Genomic DNA, 20,522 nt, shown 5'->3' on the forward strand with positions numbered 1-20,522 from the left:
GGGGTTGTCTTATACCCCTAGTTGTCTTGTACGCCGGAAAATACGGTATATAAATATACATATGACCCCTTTTGATTTTCGGAGAAACACTAGTTGTACTAGTGTCGGTAATGGTAATAGTACTATTGGTTCTGATAATAGTAGTAGTAGTAGATGTAGTAGCAGCAGTGGTGGTAGTAATAATGGTAGTAGCATTGATACTTGCTCACATACTACACTGGATAGATGAGACACAAGTGGTGATACCAAGAAGCTGGAGTTGGATTTGCTTTGCCTTTATTAGTGTTACATTGCTACTGTTATTATTTTTATAAAAACTAATTGTTTTAAGATGGATTGTAAAGCATTACACTATCTTAAGTATTCTATTATTCATGCTGTATGATGTATTCGCTGGAAAAATGCACAATGGGACAATTACGAGACTTGACCATGGATTATACTTGTATCTTTACCAGAGCTATTAGTCCATTATGTAGTATGGCTTCCAGCTTTCCAATGCATATATCATATAAAATCTATCTATGGATAGCATAATGATGAATTATTTTAATTTTGTGAATGATGGACGGCCGCTGTGAGGACTAATAGTTTCGGGAGGGCTCTTATTGGCAATCAATGCACTTTAGTTGCTGACACTAAATATCACTTGTATTGATTGGAGATTGAAGGCTATTATTTGGAAATATTCTGTTTGCTAAGATTAAGCAAATATATTAGTGGAAAGGTTTTCTTAAACATTAGTTTCTAGGACAGTGCCTGTTTGATCTCCTCGATCAAGTGGGGGAGTTTATCTCATATAATCCTACTATAATAATGGGCCTTTATAAGCTTACATAGGATAAAGACCCGATAGCTATCCCATGCACTTAAGATGTTAGGCTATTGTAAGAATATAAGTTCCTAAACTAAGTTGTTTTATTTAGGATTACCAAGACTTTCACGACACCTAAATGTCTCTATGATGTTATACATGATGATCTAGCGAACAGTACATAAGATACACTGATAAACATATATGGGTGCTAGACTCCCCTATTGCCTTTTTCCAGCATGTAGAAAACTCAATAAGTGGATAAATGTTTTACCATATTGTCTACAGCATCTATGTATACCTGGAAGTCCTCTATGGTCACAAACTACCGACCCATTGTGATTTTAGGGCATGTGCACACAGGGTAAACCAACTTTTTTTGCCATGGTCAGGAGGTTAATGTGGGTGGTGGTGGGGGAACATCAGCTATAGGAATCCTAATAATATATCCTCTGACAATGCACAATTGCTTTTGCATTTATCATTTCAGACAATACATTTTCTTCTTCGATATTCTACCTGTTTATTCCCCCTTATTTTTTCACCATGTTTATTTCCCGATCTGCAGCGGCGATACCGACCCTTCCTACAAGCCGATGCAATATTTATAGTCATACAGATGAAATGGCACATTTGAATAGAAATAGTTGTGCAGATGACATTTGAAAAAAAAAAAAAAAAAAGCTGAAAAATGGCATGGGGTTTATTGAAACCTTTATTACTGCAGATAATCTGCTTACTGTAGCCTAGTGCTTTGCATCTTGATGGGTTAAATGTATCCTCTCCCTGTCCTACCCATATGATGATATTAGATGAAGAAGAATGAAGATGGAGCCGAGCTGATTCTATCGTTTCACCGTTAAATCAAACATCATCATTTTTATCCAACGACAACATGTGAATGATATATAGAATCCTTGCTATATGGTCCGATCCGGCATAAGTCATTCAGGTCAACGTCTCGGCCTGGATGTGATCGGAGCTGATGTCTAAAGTGTTGTTTCACGCAAATTTTGTGCAAATAAACTTGTAGCCTCTAATCATCTGTCTTCATGCCTTCACACACAATATCGACCTGGGCTGAAAAGGTAATTCTTGTATTCCCAAAAGGGCACGGAAGGAAATGCAAACAGTGGGCTAATGTTTGAAGAAGAAAGCCCTTAATGAAAACGCCTCAGGTGGCGCACCTAGTTTTTTATTAAACCTCTACATTTCTGCCTCTTCTCCCCTTTCAGATTAAGAGCAACGATGCAGCTCTCCTGGAAATTTATGTTTAGTCCATTTTCCTATTTTTTGTCATCTTGTCAGCCTTAGTAAATTTGCTGAAGGGGAAGCGCCGTCTCCTGCCTCTCGCCTCGCCGCTTGCCTCTTAGCAACAACAATCTGATTAGGAATTTCATTACCAGTCAGCAATTTTTCAAAGAGGGGCATCATTTTCCATTATCATATGAAAGCTTAATATTATAGATCCTTATCAATGGCTACACAAGCAGTTTTTATGTTTTTTCTTCTCCTGTCTGAGAGTCTTAGGCACTTGATAGACAAAAAAAAAGGGACAAAGCGCCCAGCATGAAGAGCGCAAGTAATACCGGTCAACGACTCCTTCCAAAATTATCAGTACTTTAGCCTGAGTATATGTTCAGGGGTCTGGATCTGAGATTAGACGACATTTAACACAGACATGACAGTACACCTGGACAGCGCGGCTCCTTACTGTCAATAGAACTGATATGCTGGAAATTTATCTGATAACACAAGGTTATTGCAGCCGGGATAGCTTTCTAATAGGAACTCATTGTGTACATTATGGTCATAGAGGGAGAAAGTAACAATAAAAAAGTTGTTCCAAACTTATGCCTAGATTAGAGATCCGGAAGCTAATTTTATACAGATATGATTTCAGAAACCATTTATATTATTATTATTATTATTATTATTATTATTATTATTAGGCACACTTTATGATAATTCTTTTATATCTTTTAATATTTTTATTGAATTTTTAAAGAAGTCAATAATACAAAGAGTATAAACAGTAAGGAAAAAAATAAAACAAAAACAAATACAAGATGTTTGTAGTTCCTAATGTATTTAGCCTTTATGGATTGAACAATCCAATAGATTAGAAATAGTTCCATCACAGCAATATCAGTTTAAATAGGTTCTGTATCAAATTTGCCCCCTTTTAGATTATTGTAGTTGGGGCAGAGTTAAGGCCCTTATACACACGGATTTATCTGACAGATATTTGAAGCCAAAGTCAGGAACAGACTACAAACAGAGAAGATGTTATAAAGGAGAACAGAGAACAGGTCATAATTTTGCCCTGTCAGTCCCACTCCTGGTTTTGGTTGACCGAACGATTGACAGAAATACTATGTGTGAACGTAGCCATAGGCTGTATCCATGGGTTTTTTTTTGGCAGCCATTGTGCCTTATCCAACTTCTACAACCATTCAGTTTTGAAAAACATTGATGAACCCGAACAGTTTGACATGTCTGTTCAATACTACTTGACATAGGTTGCCAACACCGTATAAGCTTACTCAGTTAGATCTGTCTTGGAAAGGTCTTTAATATGAATGCAATACCCTAAACCTATGCAAATCTAGATGAAGTTGGAATTTTGATTGTCAGAGAATCAATCAAAAGTCTCAGTACAGTGCTATGAAATATGGTCCCATACTATAGATCTATAAAATGTGGGTATACTAGTACTGTTTATAATTGACCTAATACTATCTGTCTGTCTAGGATCCTCTCCCTAGGAAGGAGTTACTTACTTGGCAACTATCACAATTGTACCAAGATAATCTTGTGAACAGGGTTGTAAACTAGGCCCAAAAGTGGTCCTTTATTTAAAACATCTTTGACATTTTTGAACTTTTAATACAATGGCATTCACAGACTGTAGTTGTATAGGGTCTTTGGTACCTTGGGGCAGCCAAAGGCCCACAAATAGAGATTAGCGTGACTCAGGGACATTTCCCCCGTGGTTGATGAAGTTGGATGCAGCCCTAGGGAGTCCGGGAAAACATGGATACAGCTTATGTCCTATGACTATATCCATGTTCTCAAGGACTTCATTCCGCAGCATTAAACTTCGTCAACCAACGGTATTCAAATGTCGAAGGATCGGACTTGAGAGTAACACTCATCTGTAGCCATAACATAACATAAGAAGACACTAGCATTGTAAATCGCATATGGTAGGCAGGGAACCCTGGTACAAAATTTCCCCTTGAGATCAAGTATATCTTCTGGTACTTCTACTAGCCTTTCTCTACCTATATCACTGGAATGCAGACTACACCTACAGAAAAAAGATGGTGTATTTCTAACAAATAATTTACAGAATAAGAAAAAAGAGAGCGTCTGTAAGAGGCCATTATAATGCACCCTGCGTTAAAGCAGTAAATGTGATAAATGTGATCAATATAAATAGTGCCTTATTCAGCATATTGTCTAAAATGAACTCCCATTCCCTCCTAATGTCAACGCCTCAATTAGTCGCCCGGTAATGTAAGTATAAAGAGTAAATTTATGTCAAATTAGAAGCCGCTGTCGGGAGCTTATTTAGCTTTTATTCACACTAATGATCATTTGGATGGTGCAGGCAGTTATTGCAGCGTAGGGAATATTTACCATTTTCTGTTCTTTATTTTCGGTACTCTTATTTACAGTTTTTCTGGTTATTTAACTAAAGTGTTAGAGACCCTTTAGATTAGATTTGTATGTCAAATATTTGAACATTTATACCCAAACGGAATTATCTTATGATTTTATACATTAGATAAACATAGCAGAAACAGTGCCACACCTGTCGTCAGGTTGTGTGTGGTATTACAGATTTGCTTCATCCACGATAATGGAACTACGCTGTAATACCGTACACAAACTGTGAACAAAAGTGGCACTGTTTCTGCAAGAAGCAGCCATGTTTTTCTAAAACACTATAGCTGATTAGCACTATCCACAAAGTAATGACATCTACATACTGATATGTCCAGCCTTACATTTCCTTTCATTTACTTCAGTACTGCAACTTCCCATAAAAAATAAAATAAAATAAACACAAAATTACACATTGCTATTATAAGGTCTCAATGGGCTTCATGTTCATAACAATCATTGGGCGTCCACACATAGACACATACAGCACATACATCTATTAAACAAATCATGTTATTCTGAAATACTAATTAATGGTGATATATTGATATATGGGGATATATAAAAATTAAAGATATGTTATGAAAGGACCACAACTGGAGCATGCTTGAGTCCGATTGTTTCTCCGATTACCGTGGCTGAAGAAACTGGAAGGAGCCTTTTAGGAGTCTGGAAAAACATGGATACAGCCATAGACTGTAGGCTGTATCCATGCTTTTCAGAACTCCAGAACTTCTTTAGCCACCTGTATTCAAATGCCGAACGATCAGACTTCTATGCACAATTAACCCCTTTAAGACCGAGCCCACTGATGCATGGATGTCTAGGTCAAATTTATGCAATGTTCCTCCCCGCCTTCTAAGAGCCATAGCGCTTTTATTTTTCTACCTACAGGGCTGGTTTGGGTGTCATTTTTTGCGCCATGATCTTTTCTTTTTATTTATGTCTTATTGGTGTAACAGAAGTTTTTGATCACCTTTTCATTTTTTTCTGATATATAATTTTAAAAATTCAGCAATCCTGGTGCCCCCCCCCCCCCTTTCATTTACGCCGTTCTCCGTGCAGGAACAATGTTGTTATAGTTTATTAGGTCGGACAATTCTGCACGCTACAATATTTAATTTTTTTATATATTTTTTTTATAATGGGCAAGGGGGTATATTAGACTTTTATTTGGGGGGGGGTATAAGGTTTTTTTTTTTTTTTTTAATACATTTTAAAACTTTTTTTTATTACACTTTTTTTTCACTTTAAAACATGAAATCAATAGATAGCATATACTGATCTGTGCAATGCAATAGCATAGCATAGATCAGTGTAATCGGGGATCTATGTATAGAGCGTGCCTGAAAGCAGACTCCATGCATGGTTGGCCAATTTGACAGGAAGGAGGTAAGTGGATTAGCCCTGCCTGTTGGTACAAGTGATTGGGATGTGCAGTAGGAACGTATATATACTGATTGCTGATGTGAAGGGGTTAAAATTGGATATTAAATTGGATGTTGATAGTTTAAGGGTCCATTTACACAGAAAGATTACCTGGCAGATTATCTTCCAAAGATTTGAAGCCAAAGCCAGAAATGGATTTGAAAAGAGGAGAAATCTCAGGCTTTCCTTTATGACCTGATCTCTGTTTAAAGTCCATTCCTGGCTTTGGCTTCAAATCTTTGGCAGATAATCTGTCAGATAATCTTTCTGTGTAAATGGACCATAAAAGCTTCTAATTCCATAAAATAAATCAATATTCTATTCATGAGGTTAGTGTGCAGATCAATACTGAATGTAATAGTTATTATTTTTACATAGTTCATATGCATTTTTTTTAACTTCCTTACAGATTTACCACCTCCACCATTGCCGCCTCCAGCAATTAAATCCCCCACTGGACCATCCAAAGCACAACTAGACATGCGTTCTGGCATGCCGCAAAAGTATACAACTGCCGAGCAAAGATTAGATAGACTGGCGGAGAGAAAAGGGGTCAACTACAGAGGGAGAGATGGAGCAGAGAGCAGACAGCATGGAGAAGTCCGGACTAATTCAGGAGAGAGAAGAGAATCTGTAGATCATTTAGATGGGAAGATGAAAAGAGCAAAACCAGGAAAAAGAGATGGGACGCCAACAAAGACTCAAGGTCAGCAGTTTTCTTTGTATTGATAATAAAAATTAAGGCGTGGTCATAAAAAGACAGCGCTCTAGTATTTGACTACTACAGATGTCATTTTATTTTTGTACATATTTACGTTTCTTCTGAATATTTTTCTTCTTTTTATGTTTTTGTACAGAGGACATCTTACCATATTGTAAGCCCACATTCCCTACATCGAATACCCCTCGAGATCCCAGCTCCTCTAGTTCCATGTCTTCAAGAGGATCTGGGGGAAGACGGAGAACAGATCAAGCGACAGGTCGAAGAAATGCAGCAGAGATGCAGCTGTTAGGGACTTATGAAAGAACCTTTGACGAAGATGAAATAGAGGTAAAGTGCATTATGACTACGTTTTTGTATAACACAATGAGATCTCATTTACAACTGTTCTCTTCAGAATTGTGCAAAAAATACAGTGAAGTATTTGCTTAGTCCCACAAAAGGCATAATCTGAATAAAGACCTATATAAAATTCCAATAAAAATCCATGCATCTAAATTTAAAAAAAAATTCCATTTCCATTTTGATTTGGGTTTGTGAACCATTCGAAAAATGCAAATGACTCTTCAAGTAATTGACTTCATCAAACATTGTAGTGCACAATTCAGGGCAGGAGTTTACACTCTATATCATACATCAATTGTATTTTTACTACCTATATAAAAGTTCATAGCTACATTTTCGACCCATAGTTTTATTTAGTACTGATAGATTCTTTTCTAATAAGGATCCACAATTATGAAGATGATGAAAGGCATTGTTAGCTGTGGTCTCCAGCTCTCTTAAATATGTACAATTTCTTGATCTACATGGTAAACACACATTTTTATGAAGGGCATGTTGGGAAACATAGAAGCAGCATTAGTACCATTGCCTTAAATTGGCAAGGTCCCTGGAAAACACCGGCATTGTTTTTATGTTATTTCAAATCTTGTCTGTGTTTCTTCCACGTTCTCCAATATCCTTCCAAACCTAAAAAACATGATTGGATTTTAGAAAGTTACATCAGGGACAGGGCCAATGTGCATGTCTGTAAAGCACCATAGAATACATTGGCTTTAGAAATAAAATAAATAAACTTGTGTGAATCTTTGGCTCATCCATATATCAGTTTTTTTTCTTATGGGATCTCAGAAATCAGGATCAGTGATGTCCTTGAAAAACCATCAGTGTGGCATCAATGATGCATCAAATAACAGATAGGAGGGTGATAAAAGTCCACTGGGAGGAGCCTGCGTAGTGATTGCCAGACAAGGCATCGGTAAATAAAGACAGTACTCCAATGGTGCGTCCATATGTCGTCCATTTAAAAAATGGACCCATTGACTTCTTTTGGAGTTTTTGGTACACAAAAACAGACCGTGTAAGTACAAGTCCTACTGGGAATAAATCACACAGATCTATTTTCCAAACGGATGTGTGAACGACTCTAAAGAAATCAATGGTTGTTTTTTCTGTCTGTAAATCAGTCCTTAAATTTGTCTGATTTACAGGCAGGAAAAACTAATGGTGCCTGGGCTTACATATGATCACTTAAAATTATGGTCTCAAAGTTGCCGTTTTATTTAAAAAATAATAATAATTACATTGGACTCCAAGTGAATTTATATACATCTATTATATTTCAAAATCAAATATTGTCATATTGTCAGTGTATGGTCATGAACTTTTTTGTTTTAAATAGAGATGTAAACTGGCCTAAAGCGGATTCCTTTCTCATCTTTTCTCAGCCCGTATGGTTTAGCTTATATGATAGATTATCAGTGATTAAGACCATTACAGTGATTTCAGATCACATCTTCTACTGCCGCTACAGTGAGCATGACGCGAAGAACAGCTAAAGTCTCTTTGAAATAACGTCTTTCGACTTGTGCAATTTAATTTCCTGCCTTTAAATGTTTCTCCCACTGATCTTAATTGTAGGCATAACAGTCACCGCAGCTTAACCCAATAAATCATACCGTGCAAACAGAGATCTTATCATTTTTACTTCATTACAAAAATGAATCGAGGATCCATGGGAATTGAAATATTATGTTGCCTTTTGCACGGGCGTTAAAGTGACTCATGGGAAGTTGATCGAGAACATTGGACGGAGAGAAATATCCATTCTGACCGTGTCATTTTTGTTTTTCAGGAAACAGAAAGTTGAAGGCAAAAGATGGAGATGACGGTAATGCTATCAGATAGTAAATCCTTCAAGATGCCTCAAGACGAATGACGTTATGCCAGAGATGCTGTTCAGTGCAATCAACTTATACATGCCCTTTCATTTTATACCCATGATAACGGCTGAACACATTTTTGCTTCATTTGTTTACACTCTCTTTGTATAAGACCACCTGGACATTTACCTCTACCCCAAAAAGCAGCACTTACCCCTGGCACCTTCGTACCGCTCAGCCAAAATGGCAAGTTATAGCATCTTGGGGGTATTGGTGCCAAGAACGCTGTTTTCAAAGAACAGACAGCAGAAGGTGCCAAGACTGGAATCTAAAGCTTGTTGCCATTCAAGCCACGTCTGTTGCCTGTCAAGTCCTATGATGAAGTGGCGCAGAGCGTTTCTTCTGAACCACCAAAGCACCGATGTCCATCCATAGTTTAAAGCAACCACTTAGACAATGAAAACCCATGAACAGATTTCCACCATGTTTGCGACTGAGCATTGGGGTGCATCAAGTGAAAATGCATTGAACCAAGGATGCTTTCATTGTAGGCCTGAAATTACTGTTCAGCAGTATTGACCTTCATAAACCTAGATATATTAAAAAAAAAAAAAAAATCAGTATGGAGGTGATTTTGTTGTAAATATGTACTTTTTTTCATATGTTCCTGTGGTACTTGTCTCCCCCCATGTCCATCATTAAAAGTATCTTTGGTATTACATCCTAATGATTACGTGGAAGTCAAGCCAGCTGAGTACCTGGTGGTCGTGGGATACGTTAAAAAAAAAAAAAAAAAAGAGAAATCTTACAGAAAATCATTTATTTTTCCATTCAACAACATTTGTAGGAAAATAAAAGAAGAAAAAACAAAAAGTGTAACATTTGTAATAAACACCGAGTAAGAAACTGCTAGCGCTATTATTGATTGACCTGTCCTTACGAGTCAATCCGTTGAAAGTTAAAAAGAAAAAAAAAGGAAAAAAAAAAAAAAGTGCCACTTCAGGAGATTTGGTTTGATATGGTTATTTTGTAATGCACTGTTTTGTTGGTTTTAAAAGCACAATCACTAAACTTTATTTTTAAACCATTGCAACTATTAACCTTTTTTTTGTCTTTTTTTGAAAACTGTTTAAAAATCATTATTATTATTATTATTTTTAATGCGTTTTTGTTTAATGCTGAAAGTTATTTGTTGGGCCGTTATAAACGTTACCTGGTTGAAAACTTTTTTGGGTTTATCTATGTCTCAAACAATAAGCTGTGTCATGTTTTCTATCATTACTGGCTGAGGAAAATCTAGTTAAAAAAAAAAAAATTTCTCTGAAATTTTTATTGCACATCTTCTAACGCTTATTTGTACCATATGGGGCACTTAATACACTGTATCCTGACTTAACTATTAAAAAAAAAGTTTTCAATATAACTAGTATAAGGGCTTTAGACAGGTAATTTTATTTGGTCATTGAGTTCTGATCAATGACATAGCAATTTGATTGGCGCTCTTTAAAGGAACCTTGACACTGGGCAGTTGTTGCAGGGTAAATGGCCAAATTACAATTATTCCTGAGGTTGCTCATTTCCATTGTTGTCGACTGCACATCCCCTGTCTACCTGGGTGTATATGATACCGAACAACGATAATTTTTACTGCCACATAGACGATGCAAGCAGCCGACTAATGAGAGCGCTTACTTCTTTGTTGGCTAATCAAAGGGCTTTTTACTTGGGCTTTTGACATGCCCTATAGACATGTTGAAAGTTTCAATTGGTGGGATCTGAGTGTTTAGACACTCATGGATTGGTAGAGCGAGTGGGGAGGAGTGCTAACTTAGCACATTCTCTCCCCGCAGCAGGTAAATGACTTCTATAGAAGTCTACAGAACCGTCTTCTGCAGTGAAACAGAGAAAGATTAACTCAACCGTGTACTTCTCCCTACAAAAAACCTGATGGGGTCTGGGTCTCCAGTTGTTTTTTAATTTATTTTTTTAATCGCAGATACCCTAGAGTCTGGGCTAGATTTCAGCAAAAAAAGTTTCATAAAGAAAAACCCTATTCGAATTTGAAAATAGACCCTTCCTAGACTTCATAGCTCAGATATAAACCAAAGCTCATATGGTAGTGTGAACAGAGCCTAAAAATGTACACTTTCCAAATGAATGTAGAATTTTTATATTTTTCTTGTGTTGAGTTGGTTTATTTCCATAAAAAAATAAAAAAAAAAGTTTTTCTGCCAGCGGTTTTATTGAATTCCAGAAGAGCAAAAACATCAAAACCAGATTGAAAGTGACTATATTTATTTGCATAATCTCAGTAATTATGTATGGCTTTTTGTTGGGTTTATTAGTGGCGTCCCCAGTCCATCTCAATTCACATAGATACCACCTATCTAAACATATCAAGTGACCTCATCTGCAGTGACCCTATGGTATAAATAAGTTCCTCCTGTTCAAATAATTGTTTCTTGGTACAAAATCTAAACTAGATAAAATGAGACAGAAATCATAAAATAAAATAAAAAAAAAAATCAATTTCACTCAAGTTGACTTTTTCAATTGGTTCTATTATAATCCTGCAAGGAATGTTTTGTCTCTGTATCTGCTTTATATGATGTACCTTGTCATTGGTGCTAATGCATAAATCGTTTTTTTTTTATTTTTATTTAACATGGCGGCCTTAAGGTCTCAACAATCCGAACATAACATGCTTTGTTACTTGGTTATTATGTTCTTTACATGAAACAAGAAAGCAAGACTCTAAAAGACTCTGACAATTGTAAGGGATCAAACCATGTGATTAATTTTAGTTATTTTTCTTTTAAGAAAACATCTTATTTTTAGCCATAATTATTATTTTTTTTTTTCAGATAATCCAAAACATTAATTTTTTTGTCACATTATTTATTAAAACTGTTCTCAAGTATGTTCTTTGTGTACCGTTGTTTTCTTTCTTCATTTTACCATGAAACATGGCCTGGTAATTACACTGCTGTTTTACACAAAGGTTTTGCTTTGGTTGTTAACCTCTCAATAAATCCTGATGACATTCTGCTTATCTATGTGTGGGAATATCCGGTTATTGAAAAGAAATATATGTTATTCATGGGAATATCTATTTAGTAGTAGCAGAGTTACTAGATCATTAAGATATGTGGACTTTGTTGCAGTAAGTGTACGGACAACCAAGTCGCAGGTCTAGCCTGACAAAGCCTATTACCAAGGCTTCACATCACCGGAGGAGGAGGAGGAACGGTATTTATAAGACTATAGAACTGGACAAATACATGTTGAAAGGTATACCACATCAGCAGATTTCTACACATAGTAAAGGAACCACTAAACAGAATTTATTATCCGGCAGTAACTAGTCCATTTTGAATTGATTACTCATGTTTTCAACTCTGTAAAAATTCAAAGTGTAATAATATTTAAAGGTTTATAGAATTCTAGAAGATGGTGACAGTTATATAATACTCCAGCAAAGAGAAAGGTGTAATGATGAATTACCGAATCACTGCTGTATTGCCTGAATACTTTGATAAGGTGGAATTGGACTGGACATTTATGTTGTATTTTAAAAAGATACTCTGACATCAGGTAAAAAAATAAAATTAGAAACAGACTGTTTAACCCCTAGACAACCAAGGATGTACCAGTACGCCCTGGAAATCTGTCCCCAAACGACCCTGGGCGTACCGGTCCTCTTCGGAGCGCGCTTCATAGCAGGTGGGGGCCGGCTGCAGTGAGCAGCCCAGCCCTCAATGTTAATGACAGGCTGCAGCGATCACGGCGTAGTGTGTCATTAACCCCTTAAACGCCGTGATCCTGTAAGTTACAGGGTCAGTCCCCTGTCACTTACTGATCTGGACCCCCACAGTGTGACTGCGGTGGTCCCGATCATTTTAACTGATTGACAGAGGACTCTCACCTTCCTCCGTGTGGTCCAATCAGCGCTCTGATTATTAGGTCTGCCACAGGCAGGCTTACACAGCAGAGCGCCTATCACACTGATCACTGCTATGCCTATGGCATAGCAATGATCAGTGTGCATAATGTAATAATTGTATGTAATATTTCCCCAAGGGGACTTAAAATGTGTAAAAAAAAAGGTAAAAATGTCTTTATAAAAGCCCCAAAGCCCCTGCCCCAATAAAAGTTTAAATCACGCCCCTTTCCCATGATATAAATCAAACTTATAAAAATAAATAATAAGCATATAATATACCGTAGCATGAGTAATGGCGAACGGCGTAGAAGAAAAGAGGGAAAAAAGCTCCAGGATTAACGATTTTTTGTTACATTATGTATAAAAAAAATTTTTTTATAAAAAGTGATCAAAACGTCCGATATTCACAATTATGGTATTAATAAAAACTAGAGACCATGGCGGAAAAAATGACACCCCTTACAGCCTCATAGGTGAAAAAAATAAAACCGTTATAAGCTTCACAAAAGGACCATTCTATAAATAATTAATTGCAAAAAATAAAAAAAGTATTTCACTAAAAAAATATATATATATATAACATTAGAGAATCTGTGTAACCTGCATATGGTTGTGTTCAGACTGACCTATAGAATAGTGGTATCATGTTGCTTTTACCATATAGTGCATTACGTAGACACAGGAACCCCCCCAAACGTTACCATATTGCATTCTTTTTTACGATTTCTCCAATTTATATCTCCATAAATAATAATTTTGGGATTCCATCATACACGTTATGGTAGAATAAAAGACACCATCACAAAGTACAACTATTCCTGTACAAAACAAGCACTTACATGGCCCTGTAGATCTTAGAGCTCTTAGAAGGGGAGGAGGAAAACACAGAAACAAAAATAAAAATGTGTGTGGTCCAGTCATTTTGGGCTTGGTCCTCAAAGGGTTAAAAATATAGCAATGCTTACCTGTGTGCCCCAGTTCAGTTCTTAGGGTCTTAGTTCTATACTTGTACCTGGTTGAGCAGTTGCTCAGTACCTCAATTCCCACAATGCATTGCTTTAACTCAGCTCTTTGTTACAGCCCTTCTACTTTGCCTACTTCAGCACTCTTGCTAGTACTCCACCCAAAGCTATTAGAAAATTTGTCATGACAGACTACTGCAATAAGTTTGCACCTCCTGCTGCAATCACTTCCATCTGCTTTTTCCTTAGCATCATTCAAAACTAGGCAGAATGCTGTAAACACAAGTCATTCTCCCTAAATGTCTTTCTATCTATCTACCTTTCATGTACACAGATGAATCCATGTTTTTCAGGACTCCCTAGAGCTGCATCTAACTTCTCCAGCTGCCAGGAGTCAAATGAACCTGAACATTTGTATAGTTCGCTCGTAACTAGTAATTTAGCTTTAGGGGCTGGGCAGAGATATTGACATCACTCAAGGGGTAAGAATAGAGCTTAGACACCAGATCCAGCCAAAAGTTCTGTGACATCAAAGGATAATTCATTGTCTATGGAGAGAGGGAGAAGCAATAGTGAATTTTGACGTGATTGTTTTATTTATTTAAAATTTTCAGGCACTGGATTATTCCTTTATCTATAGACCAGTATTCCTAATGTTGTTCAAAGCTTAAAGGGGTGCTCCAGCGTGGGGGCACTTTTTTGGGGGGACCGGGGAGGAGGTGGCTGAAATAAAAGACGTCCACTCACCTCCCCGGTTCCAGCGGCAGGTCACTCATCGCGGCGCTCCGGTCCGGTCTGCTTCCTGGTGTCTGACGCCGCCCGAGACCCTACGTCTCAGGGCCGCTCAGCCACTCAGTGAAGGAGGCGGGATCCGTTTAAAGTCCGCTCGGATCCAGCCTCCTTCACTGAGTGACTGAGCGGCCCTAAGACGTAGCATCTCGGGCGGCGTCAGACACCAGGAAGCGGCCAGGAACCGGGTACCGGAACGCCGCGATGAGTGACCCGCCGCTGGAACCGGTCCCCCCCAAAAAGTGCCCCCACGCTGGAGCACCCCTTTAAACTTCTTAGTGCTGCTCTATTATGTCCTTTATTCTGCTTCTTCCTCTGAGGGTACACTATAGGGCAACAGAGTCACCTGTATGTGTACGAAGAGTATGAGAGACTCTATGATCAACCGCTTAGCTGAGGGACAACAGAACATTGTAGATGGAGCCCATATAAAGGAAAACTGGTAAAAAAAAATCATATACAGGTTATATACATTACTAGCCAAAAAAGAGATTTCTATGGTGATGCAAGGGCCCTATTCCACAGTAACGATAATCGGCCGGATCGGCCCCATTTGGCCCGATTCGGCTGATTATCGTTCGGTGAAATAGAGAGAACGATGAGCCGATAATCGTGTCATCGGCTGATCATTCATTTGGGGCCAGACCTAAAATCATCGTTCCCCCACTGCGCATCGCTACGGTTGAATAGCGGTGCGCGGCGGGCGACCGACGATTTGACAAGCAGCAGCAGCATACATTACCTGTCCAGGCTTCTTCTCCACGCTGTCTTCATCCCCGGATCCCGCGCGCTCTATCTTCAGAATGGCCGGTCAGCTGACGGAGCGCTCAGCCAATCACAGGCCGGGACCGCCGCGAGTGTGGCCTGTTAGCTGACCGGCCATTCTGAAGATAGAGCGCGCGGGACCCGGGGATGAATCCAGAAGAAGTCTGGACAGGTAATGTATGATGCTGCAAGAACATCGGTAACAATGTCCTTGCAGCCCTCGCTCAACGATCATTGGGCCGTGGAATAGGCCCAGTAAACGAGCGGCGATCTAGCAGATCGCTGCTCGTTCACATCGTTGATCGGGCCCTCCTCGGCCCGTGGAATAGAACCCTTAGTTTGGTTCTGTTGAATTGTAGGGGTCAGGGTCTTGTAGCTGTAAATCTGATGCTACAATGCAGCATGGGAATCTGAGCTGTGAGCAGCCAGCCCGAGTCTGCTATTATACTCAATGGTTAATTTTTTAGAACATTTTATCTACAAGAAAACAAGAAGGAAAATATCTGATCATAGGAGCCTTTAAATCATCTTTTTCCATCAGATAGTTAATGTTATATTCTGTGTTCACATGATGTTTAATGGTTCAGTTTGATGCATAGTGCAGGAGGAATACATTATACAAATGCCTGTGGCAGATTACATATAATGGCCTCCCATAGGGTCCCATTGTACAAAGACTATACTGTTAATATATGCTGCATACCTGTCATATGAATTAGAACCAACTATGTTATTCCATACTTTTTCCCCCTTTTTTTGACCCTAGCAGCTTCTGTCCTTACTATGAATAAAGTCCTGTCACCTTTTTACTTCTATACACCCCTCAGTCCTTGCTCTTTCTTCCATGGCACCTGTAAGCTTCTGACAGAAGATAGGAAAAGCAAATGGATCCGGTCAGAAGATGTAAAAAGTACCTATAGCCAATAAAAAAATGAGATTTTACTATACTATAGAGAATGAATATCAGGAGATGGGCGTGATTATACAGTCAGGGCAGTGGCTTGGCTACCAAAGAGGCAGGGTAGGCTGTTGCTATGGGGCCCAGGGGAGAAGGTAAGAGCATGTGTCCTTCTGTTTAACCCATTATGTTCTGCAGTGTGTAAGTGACCCAATGTTTACTTATATGCTGCAACACAAAAAAGGGTTTACAAGCAGAAGACAGAAATCTCTCCTTCACTGCTCTGATAACCTCTGACCTCTGTTCTCCAGCTGCGCAATAAAGTTGGAAAGAGAAATATGCGAAGCTCGGAAGGTCCAGTGCAGAGGTCAGGGGTTATCAGTGCACGAGCAATAAAGCGAATATCTCATTGTCTTCTGAGCTTTGGGTCACTTAAAAACTGCAGTACATAAGGGATTAAGCAGAAGGTAGTCTGCTCCTGCACCTATGTATTTAACCATAAAGGTTCCTAATGGGTCCTTATAGGTAAAAAACTGTGGACTGTCATAGCAAGCCATCGGCTCTCTGCTCTGCCAGTCACTCTTGCGGCAGCAGCCACAATATCGCAGAGCATTCCCTATATATATATATATAGTTCTTTGTGTTGTGTGTGTAGGGGCACTGGGGCACTGTAAGGAGCACTACCCGCCCCCATAGCACCAATCCACCCCCGGCCGGCCCGCCTATTTGTATCATTATAAATGGAGAAGACCATCCAGGGGTGGGCCATTTTGGTGCTATGGGGGTGGGGCAGTGTTGCCAAATGGTCTTACTGGATGAAGCAGTAAACAACTAAGTGCACGGTAATGGCACTGAGGATGAAGGTAATACACATAACATGCTCCCTGTGCCCAATGTGCAATAGAGGGCTATCAAAAGTAGACTCATCTACTTACCTGCTGATAGTTCTCCTTTGAGTTGTAAGATGTGGCCTCCCTGCAGTCTGATTTCTTCTATTACTCCAGTTCTGATCCTTATATCTCTATAGTAAGAGTTTTCAGCCGTAACAAGGGTATATACCACTGTACAGCACAAATATCTCCTCCCCTCTAAAAACAATGTAATAGTCCTTCCTAGAAAACATTTATACAATATAGGGCCTATGGCTGTATCCATATTTTTCCGGACTTCCTAGGGCTGCATCCAACTTCTTCAGTCACCGGTAATCAAATGCCGATTGATTGGATTCAAGCATGCTCCAGTTGCGCTCATCTCTAATCTTTCTATAAAAATAACAATGTAGCAAAGCTGAGCAAATGTTCTGCCTCATATGATAAGATGTTAAAATGAAGAAAGCACTTAGACAAATCCAGTCACTCCCCGCACCACAACTCCGAAGAGTGCGCCATAGTAAATGACTATCTGCTGTATGCATTCAGCAATTTTCTTGTCTTATTTCCATGACTTTTACACAGCGGAAATAGCTTGAACATTCTCCCGGCTACGTCTTTAAGTACACAATTAAATAGCATCGTACTTATTCCTCCAGAAAAGCGCTAAAAAGTGACTTTAAGTATAAGAACGCTTCTCCCGAAGGACTCTCATCATCAGTATTCTGTGCGGCACGCGTAATACGGGGTGCACGCTTAGCGGTATTTTACACATCATATGTAAATGAAATTCTGCTCGTAGCATTGTATAAAAAGTTAAAGTGGTGAAAAACTGCAGAGCTTTTAAGAGACATAAACAACACATTACTGTACTTCGACAGCATTGCCTCGGTGATCCTGGCCGCTGTACTGTTTACAGTCACGTGGTTTGTTTACCAATGGATATAATATAGACATAGGGGAACTATCAAGCTGTTTATTTAAAGGGCTGTTTATTTAAAGTTTAATCACTTTAGAAATTAAAAGTATATATATATATATATATATATATATATATATATATATATAATTGTTTCAATGCCTCAACATTTTTTATTTATTGATTTATTTTTCTAGATACAGGTTTATTGTGAGTGGGAACACATTTTAAAGACGAGTGGATACAATTGTATACAGTCTATAGATACAATTGTATCCACTTGTCCGCTGAGAGCAGAGCCAGCCGCGTAAGTGTTCTCATTCACTGACAACAAATGCAGACCCTGTTCATAGGCGTTTTTTTTTTTTTTTTTTTTTTTTTTTTTTTTATCTAAGTTAGAAAGTACATCATAAAAGCTGTATAGGGTTATATTAGCTTGATGGAACCCAGAGTGTCCTTCAGTGTCTATTAAATGGATGTCAGAATAGTCTATGGGTGACATCCATTTAATGTCTATGTCATGAGCTTTTCATGGTGTATATGTTAAACAAATACTATAAGTCAGGGGTAGGGAAGCTTGGCTCTCCAGATGTTGCAAAACTACAACTCCCATCATGCCTGGCTAAAGCTTTGTCTGTCCAGGCATGATGGGAGTTGTAGTTTTGCAACAGCTGGAGGGCCATGGTTCCCTCCCCCTGCTATATGTAGAGATGCAACAGTATGGCATCCATATAATGTATAGATGAAAGCTTGTGGTGATGCTACATCATGGTACTGCTGAGTAGCTCTTGCACCTATGTAAAGTAAGCAGCAATGCATATAGTTCTGTATGCATCACCGCTCACTACTGTAAAAGAGCAGGGAATCTTGCTATAGACAGAAATCCTGTATATGATGCTGTACATTCATATTGCAGATTTCTACATACAACCTACCACATTAGTGGCTTATATGTTGGAGGTATACTTCAGCATCCTGCCCAAAAAAATGTATGTCCCCATATATTTCATCATACTAGCACAGGGCCCACTAAATATAATGGGCTGTACATAGGCAACTAGTGATTACATTGGTCTATTTCCCAAATGTATACTTTTATTTTTCTGGACTTAAAAGATTAGTTGACTATTAACTCGCATCCTGCAAAATAATACTAGTACATTTGTGAAATGGACTGTAAGAAGTTTCTAGTTGACTACACATAGGGGAGATTTATCAGACATGGTGTAAAGTGAAACTGGCTCAGTTGCCCCTAGCAACCAATCAGATTCCACATTTCATTCCTCACAGACTCTTTGGAAAATGAAAGGTGGAATCTGATTGGTTGCTAGGGGCAACTGAGCCAGTTTCACTTTACACCATGTTTGATAAATCTCCCTTATAGCCTATTGAATTCAATGGGCCCTCCCCCAGTACACTGGGATTTATTTTTGACAGAATACTGATGTATACTTTTAACATGCTGATAGGAGAACAAGATAATACAGCATCACTATATGTTCTATTATCTCGAGGGGTTCCAGCTTTAGATGACACGAGCACAGGGCCGATTCTGGGGTTTCTGCCGCCTGAGGCAAACCTCAGGCGGCCGCCCCGAGTGATGTCCGGCATCCCCCCCGCAAACCCCCCCCCCCCGCCCCCCGGCAGCCAGCCGCTCACCTGTCCCACGCCGCAGCCGACCCGCGCTCTCCGCTGTCTCCACATCCCGTCAGTTCCCGCGATGTCACTCTGCAGCTGTCACGGACCTCCAGGCTGTGGTGAGTGAGTGGGGTGATCGGGTCGCGCAGGGCGGCCCCGTGCAACCCGATCACCCCAGCGCGTCCCCCACCGACCCCGGGCACTCACCACAGCCTGGAGGTCCGTGACAGCTGCAGGGTGACATCGCGGGACCTGACGGGATGTGGAGAGCGCAGGCGACGGGACAGGTGAGCGGCCGCTGTCATTTTTGTTAAGTATCACTTAACAAAAATGACAGCAGGGGGGACATAATGCCGCCCCCTGCCGGACCGCAAAATCTGCCGCCTGAGGCGGAAGGCTCATTCCGCCTCATGGCAGAAGCGGGCCTGGACACGAGGAGGTGTTTTCTCACTTTGGTCGTCCTGAGAGGATGACGCAGTTGCATCCAAACCTTCTCAAGTCACGCTTAGTTCTCTCAGGTCACTGGTATATGGAAAGACATCCTCGATGGAAGATAAGGGTTAACTCCTAATGTTATGAAGGTTCACACAACGTTTTTTCAGCTACGTTTAAAATTACGTGCGTCATTTTGAGGCTAAAATAACGCACGTCATTTAGCTGTCGGGCCTCCCCTTAGTACAATGACGGCTGTTGGTACATTATTCTTGTTTGGGGTTACTAATTGGCCTTGGATGAGGCTTAATTGAAAAGTCCATTGAATTTAATAGTAAAAATGGAGAAGGAGCGGTGACAAAAGAAAAATTGCTTGTGAACAACTAATAAAAAACGTCCGCTGTTTGCAAAAGACGTCTGAAAATAATGACCATGTTCACACAACGTCAAATATAAAGAAAAGGTGGACGATTTTCACATTTAAAATAACGTCTGTTTTTGCTGTGA

General features: G+C 39.3%; 1 protein-coding gene across 3 annotated transcripts in view; it reads left to right on the top strand.

The window, feature by feature from the left end:
• Positions 1–11,720, top strand: part of ROBO1 (roundabout guidance receptor 1) — a 314,224-nt gene extending 302,504 nt beyond the window's left edge. For all 3 annotated transcript variants that reach the window (XM_069945645.1, XM_069945646.1, XM_069945647.1), the window contains 3 exons: positions 6,324–6,620; positions 6,772–6,965; positions 8,773–11,720. In XM_069945645.1, the coding sequence (XP_069801746.1) occupies positions 6,324–6,620; positions 6,772–6,965; positions 8,773–8,787 (506 nt within the window). In that variant the 3' untranslated portion in view covers positions 8,788–11,720. The remainder of the gene's footprint in view (positions 1–6,323; positions 6,621–6,771; positions 6,966–8,772) is intronic.
• Positions 11,721–20,522: the final 8,802 nt, after the last annotated feature.

This window comes from Dendropsophus ebraccatus, chromosome 11 (assembly GCF_027789765.1).
Source record: "Dendropsophus ebraccatus isolate aDenEbr1 chromosome 11, aDenEbr1.pat, whole genome shotgun sequence".
NCBI classification, from domain to species: domain Eukaryota; kingdom Metazoa; phylum Chordata; class Amphibia; order Anura; family Hylidae; genus Dendropsophus; species Dendropsophus ebraccatus.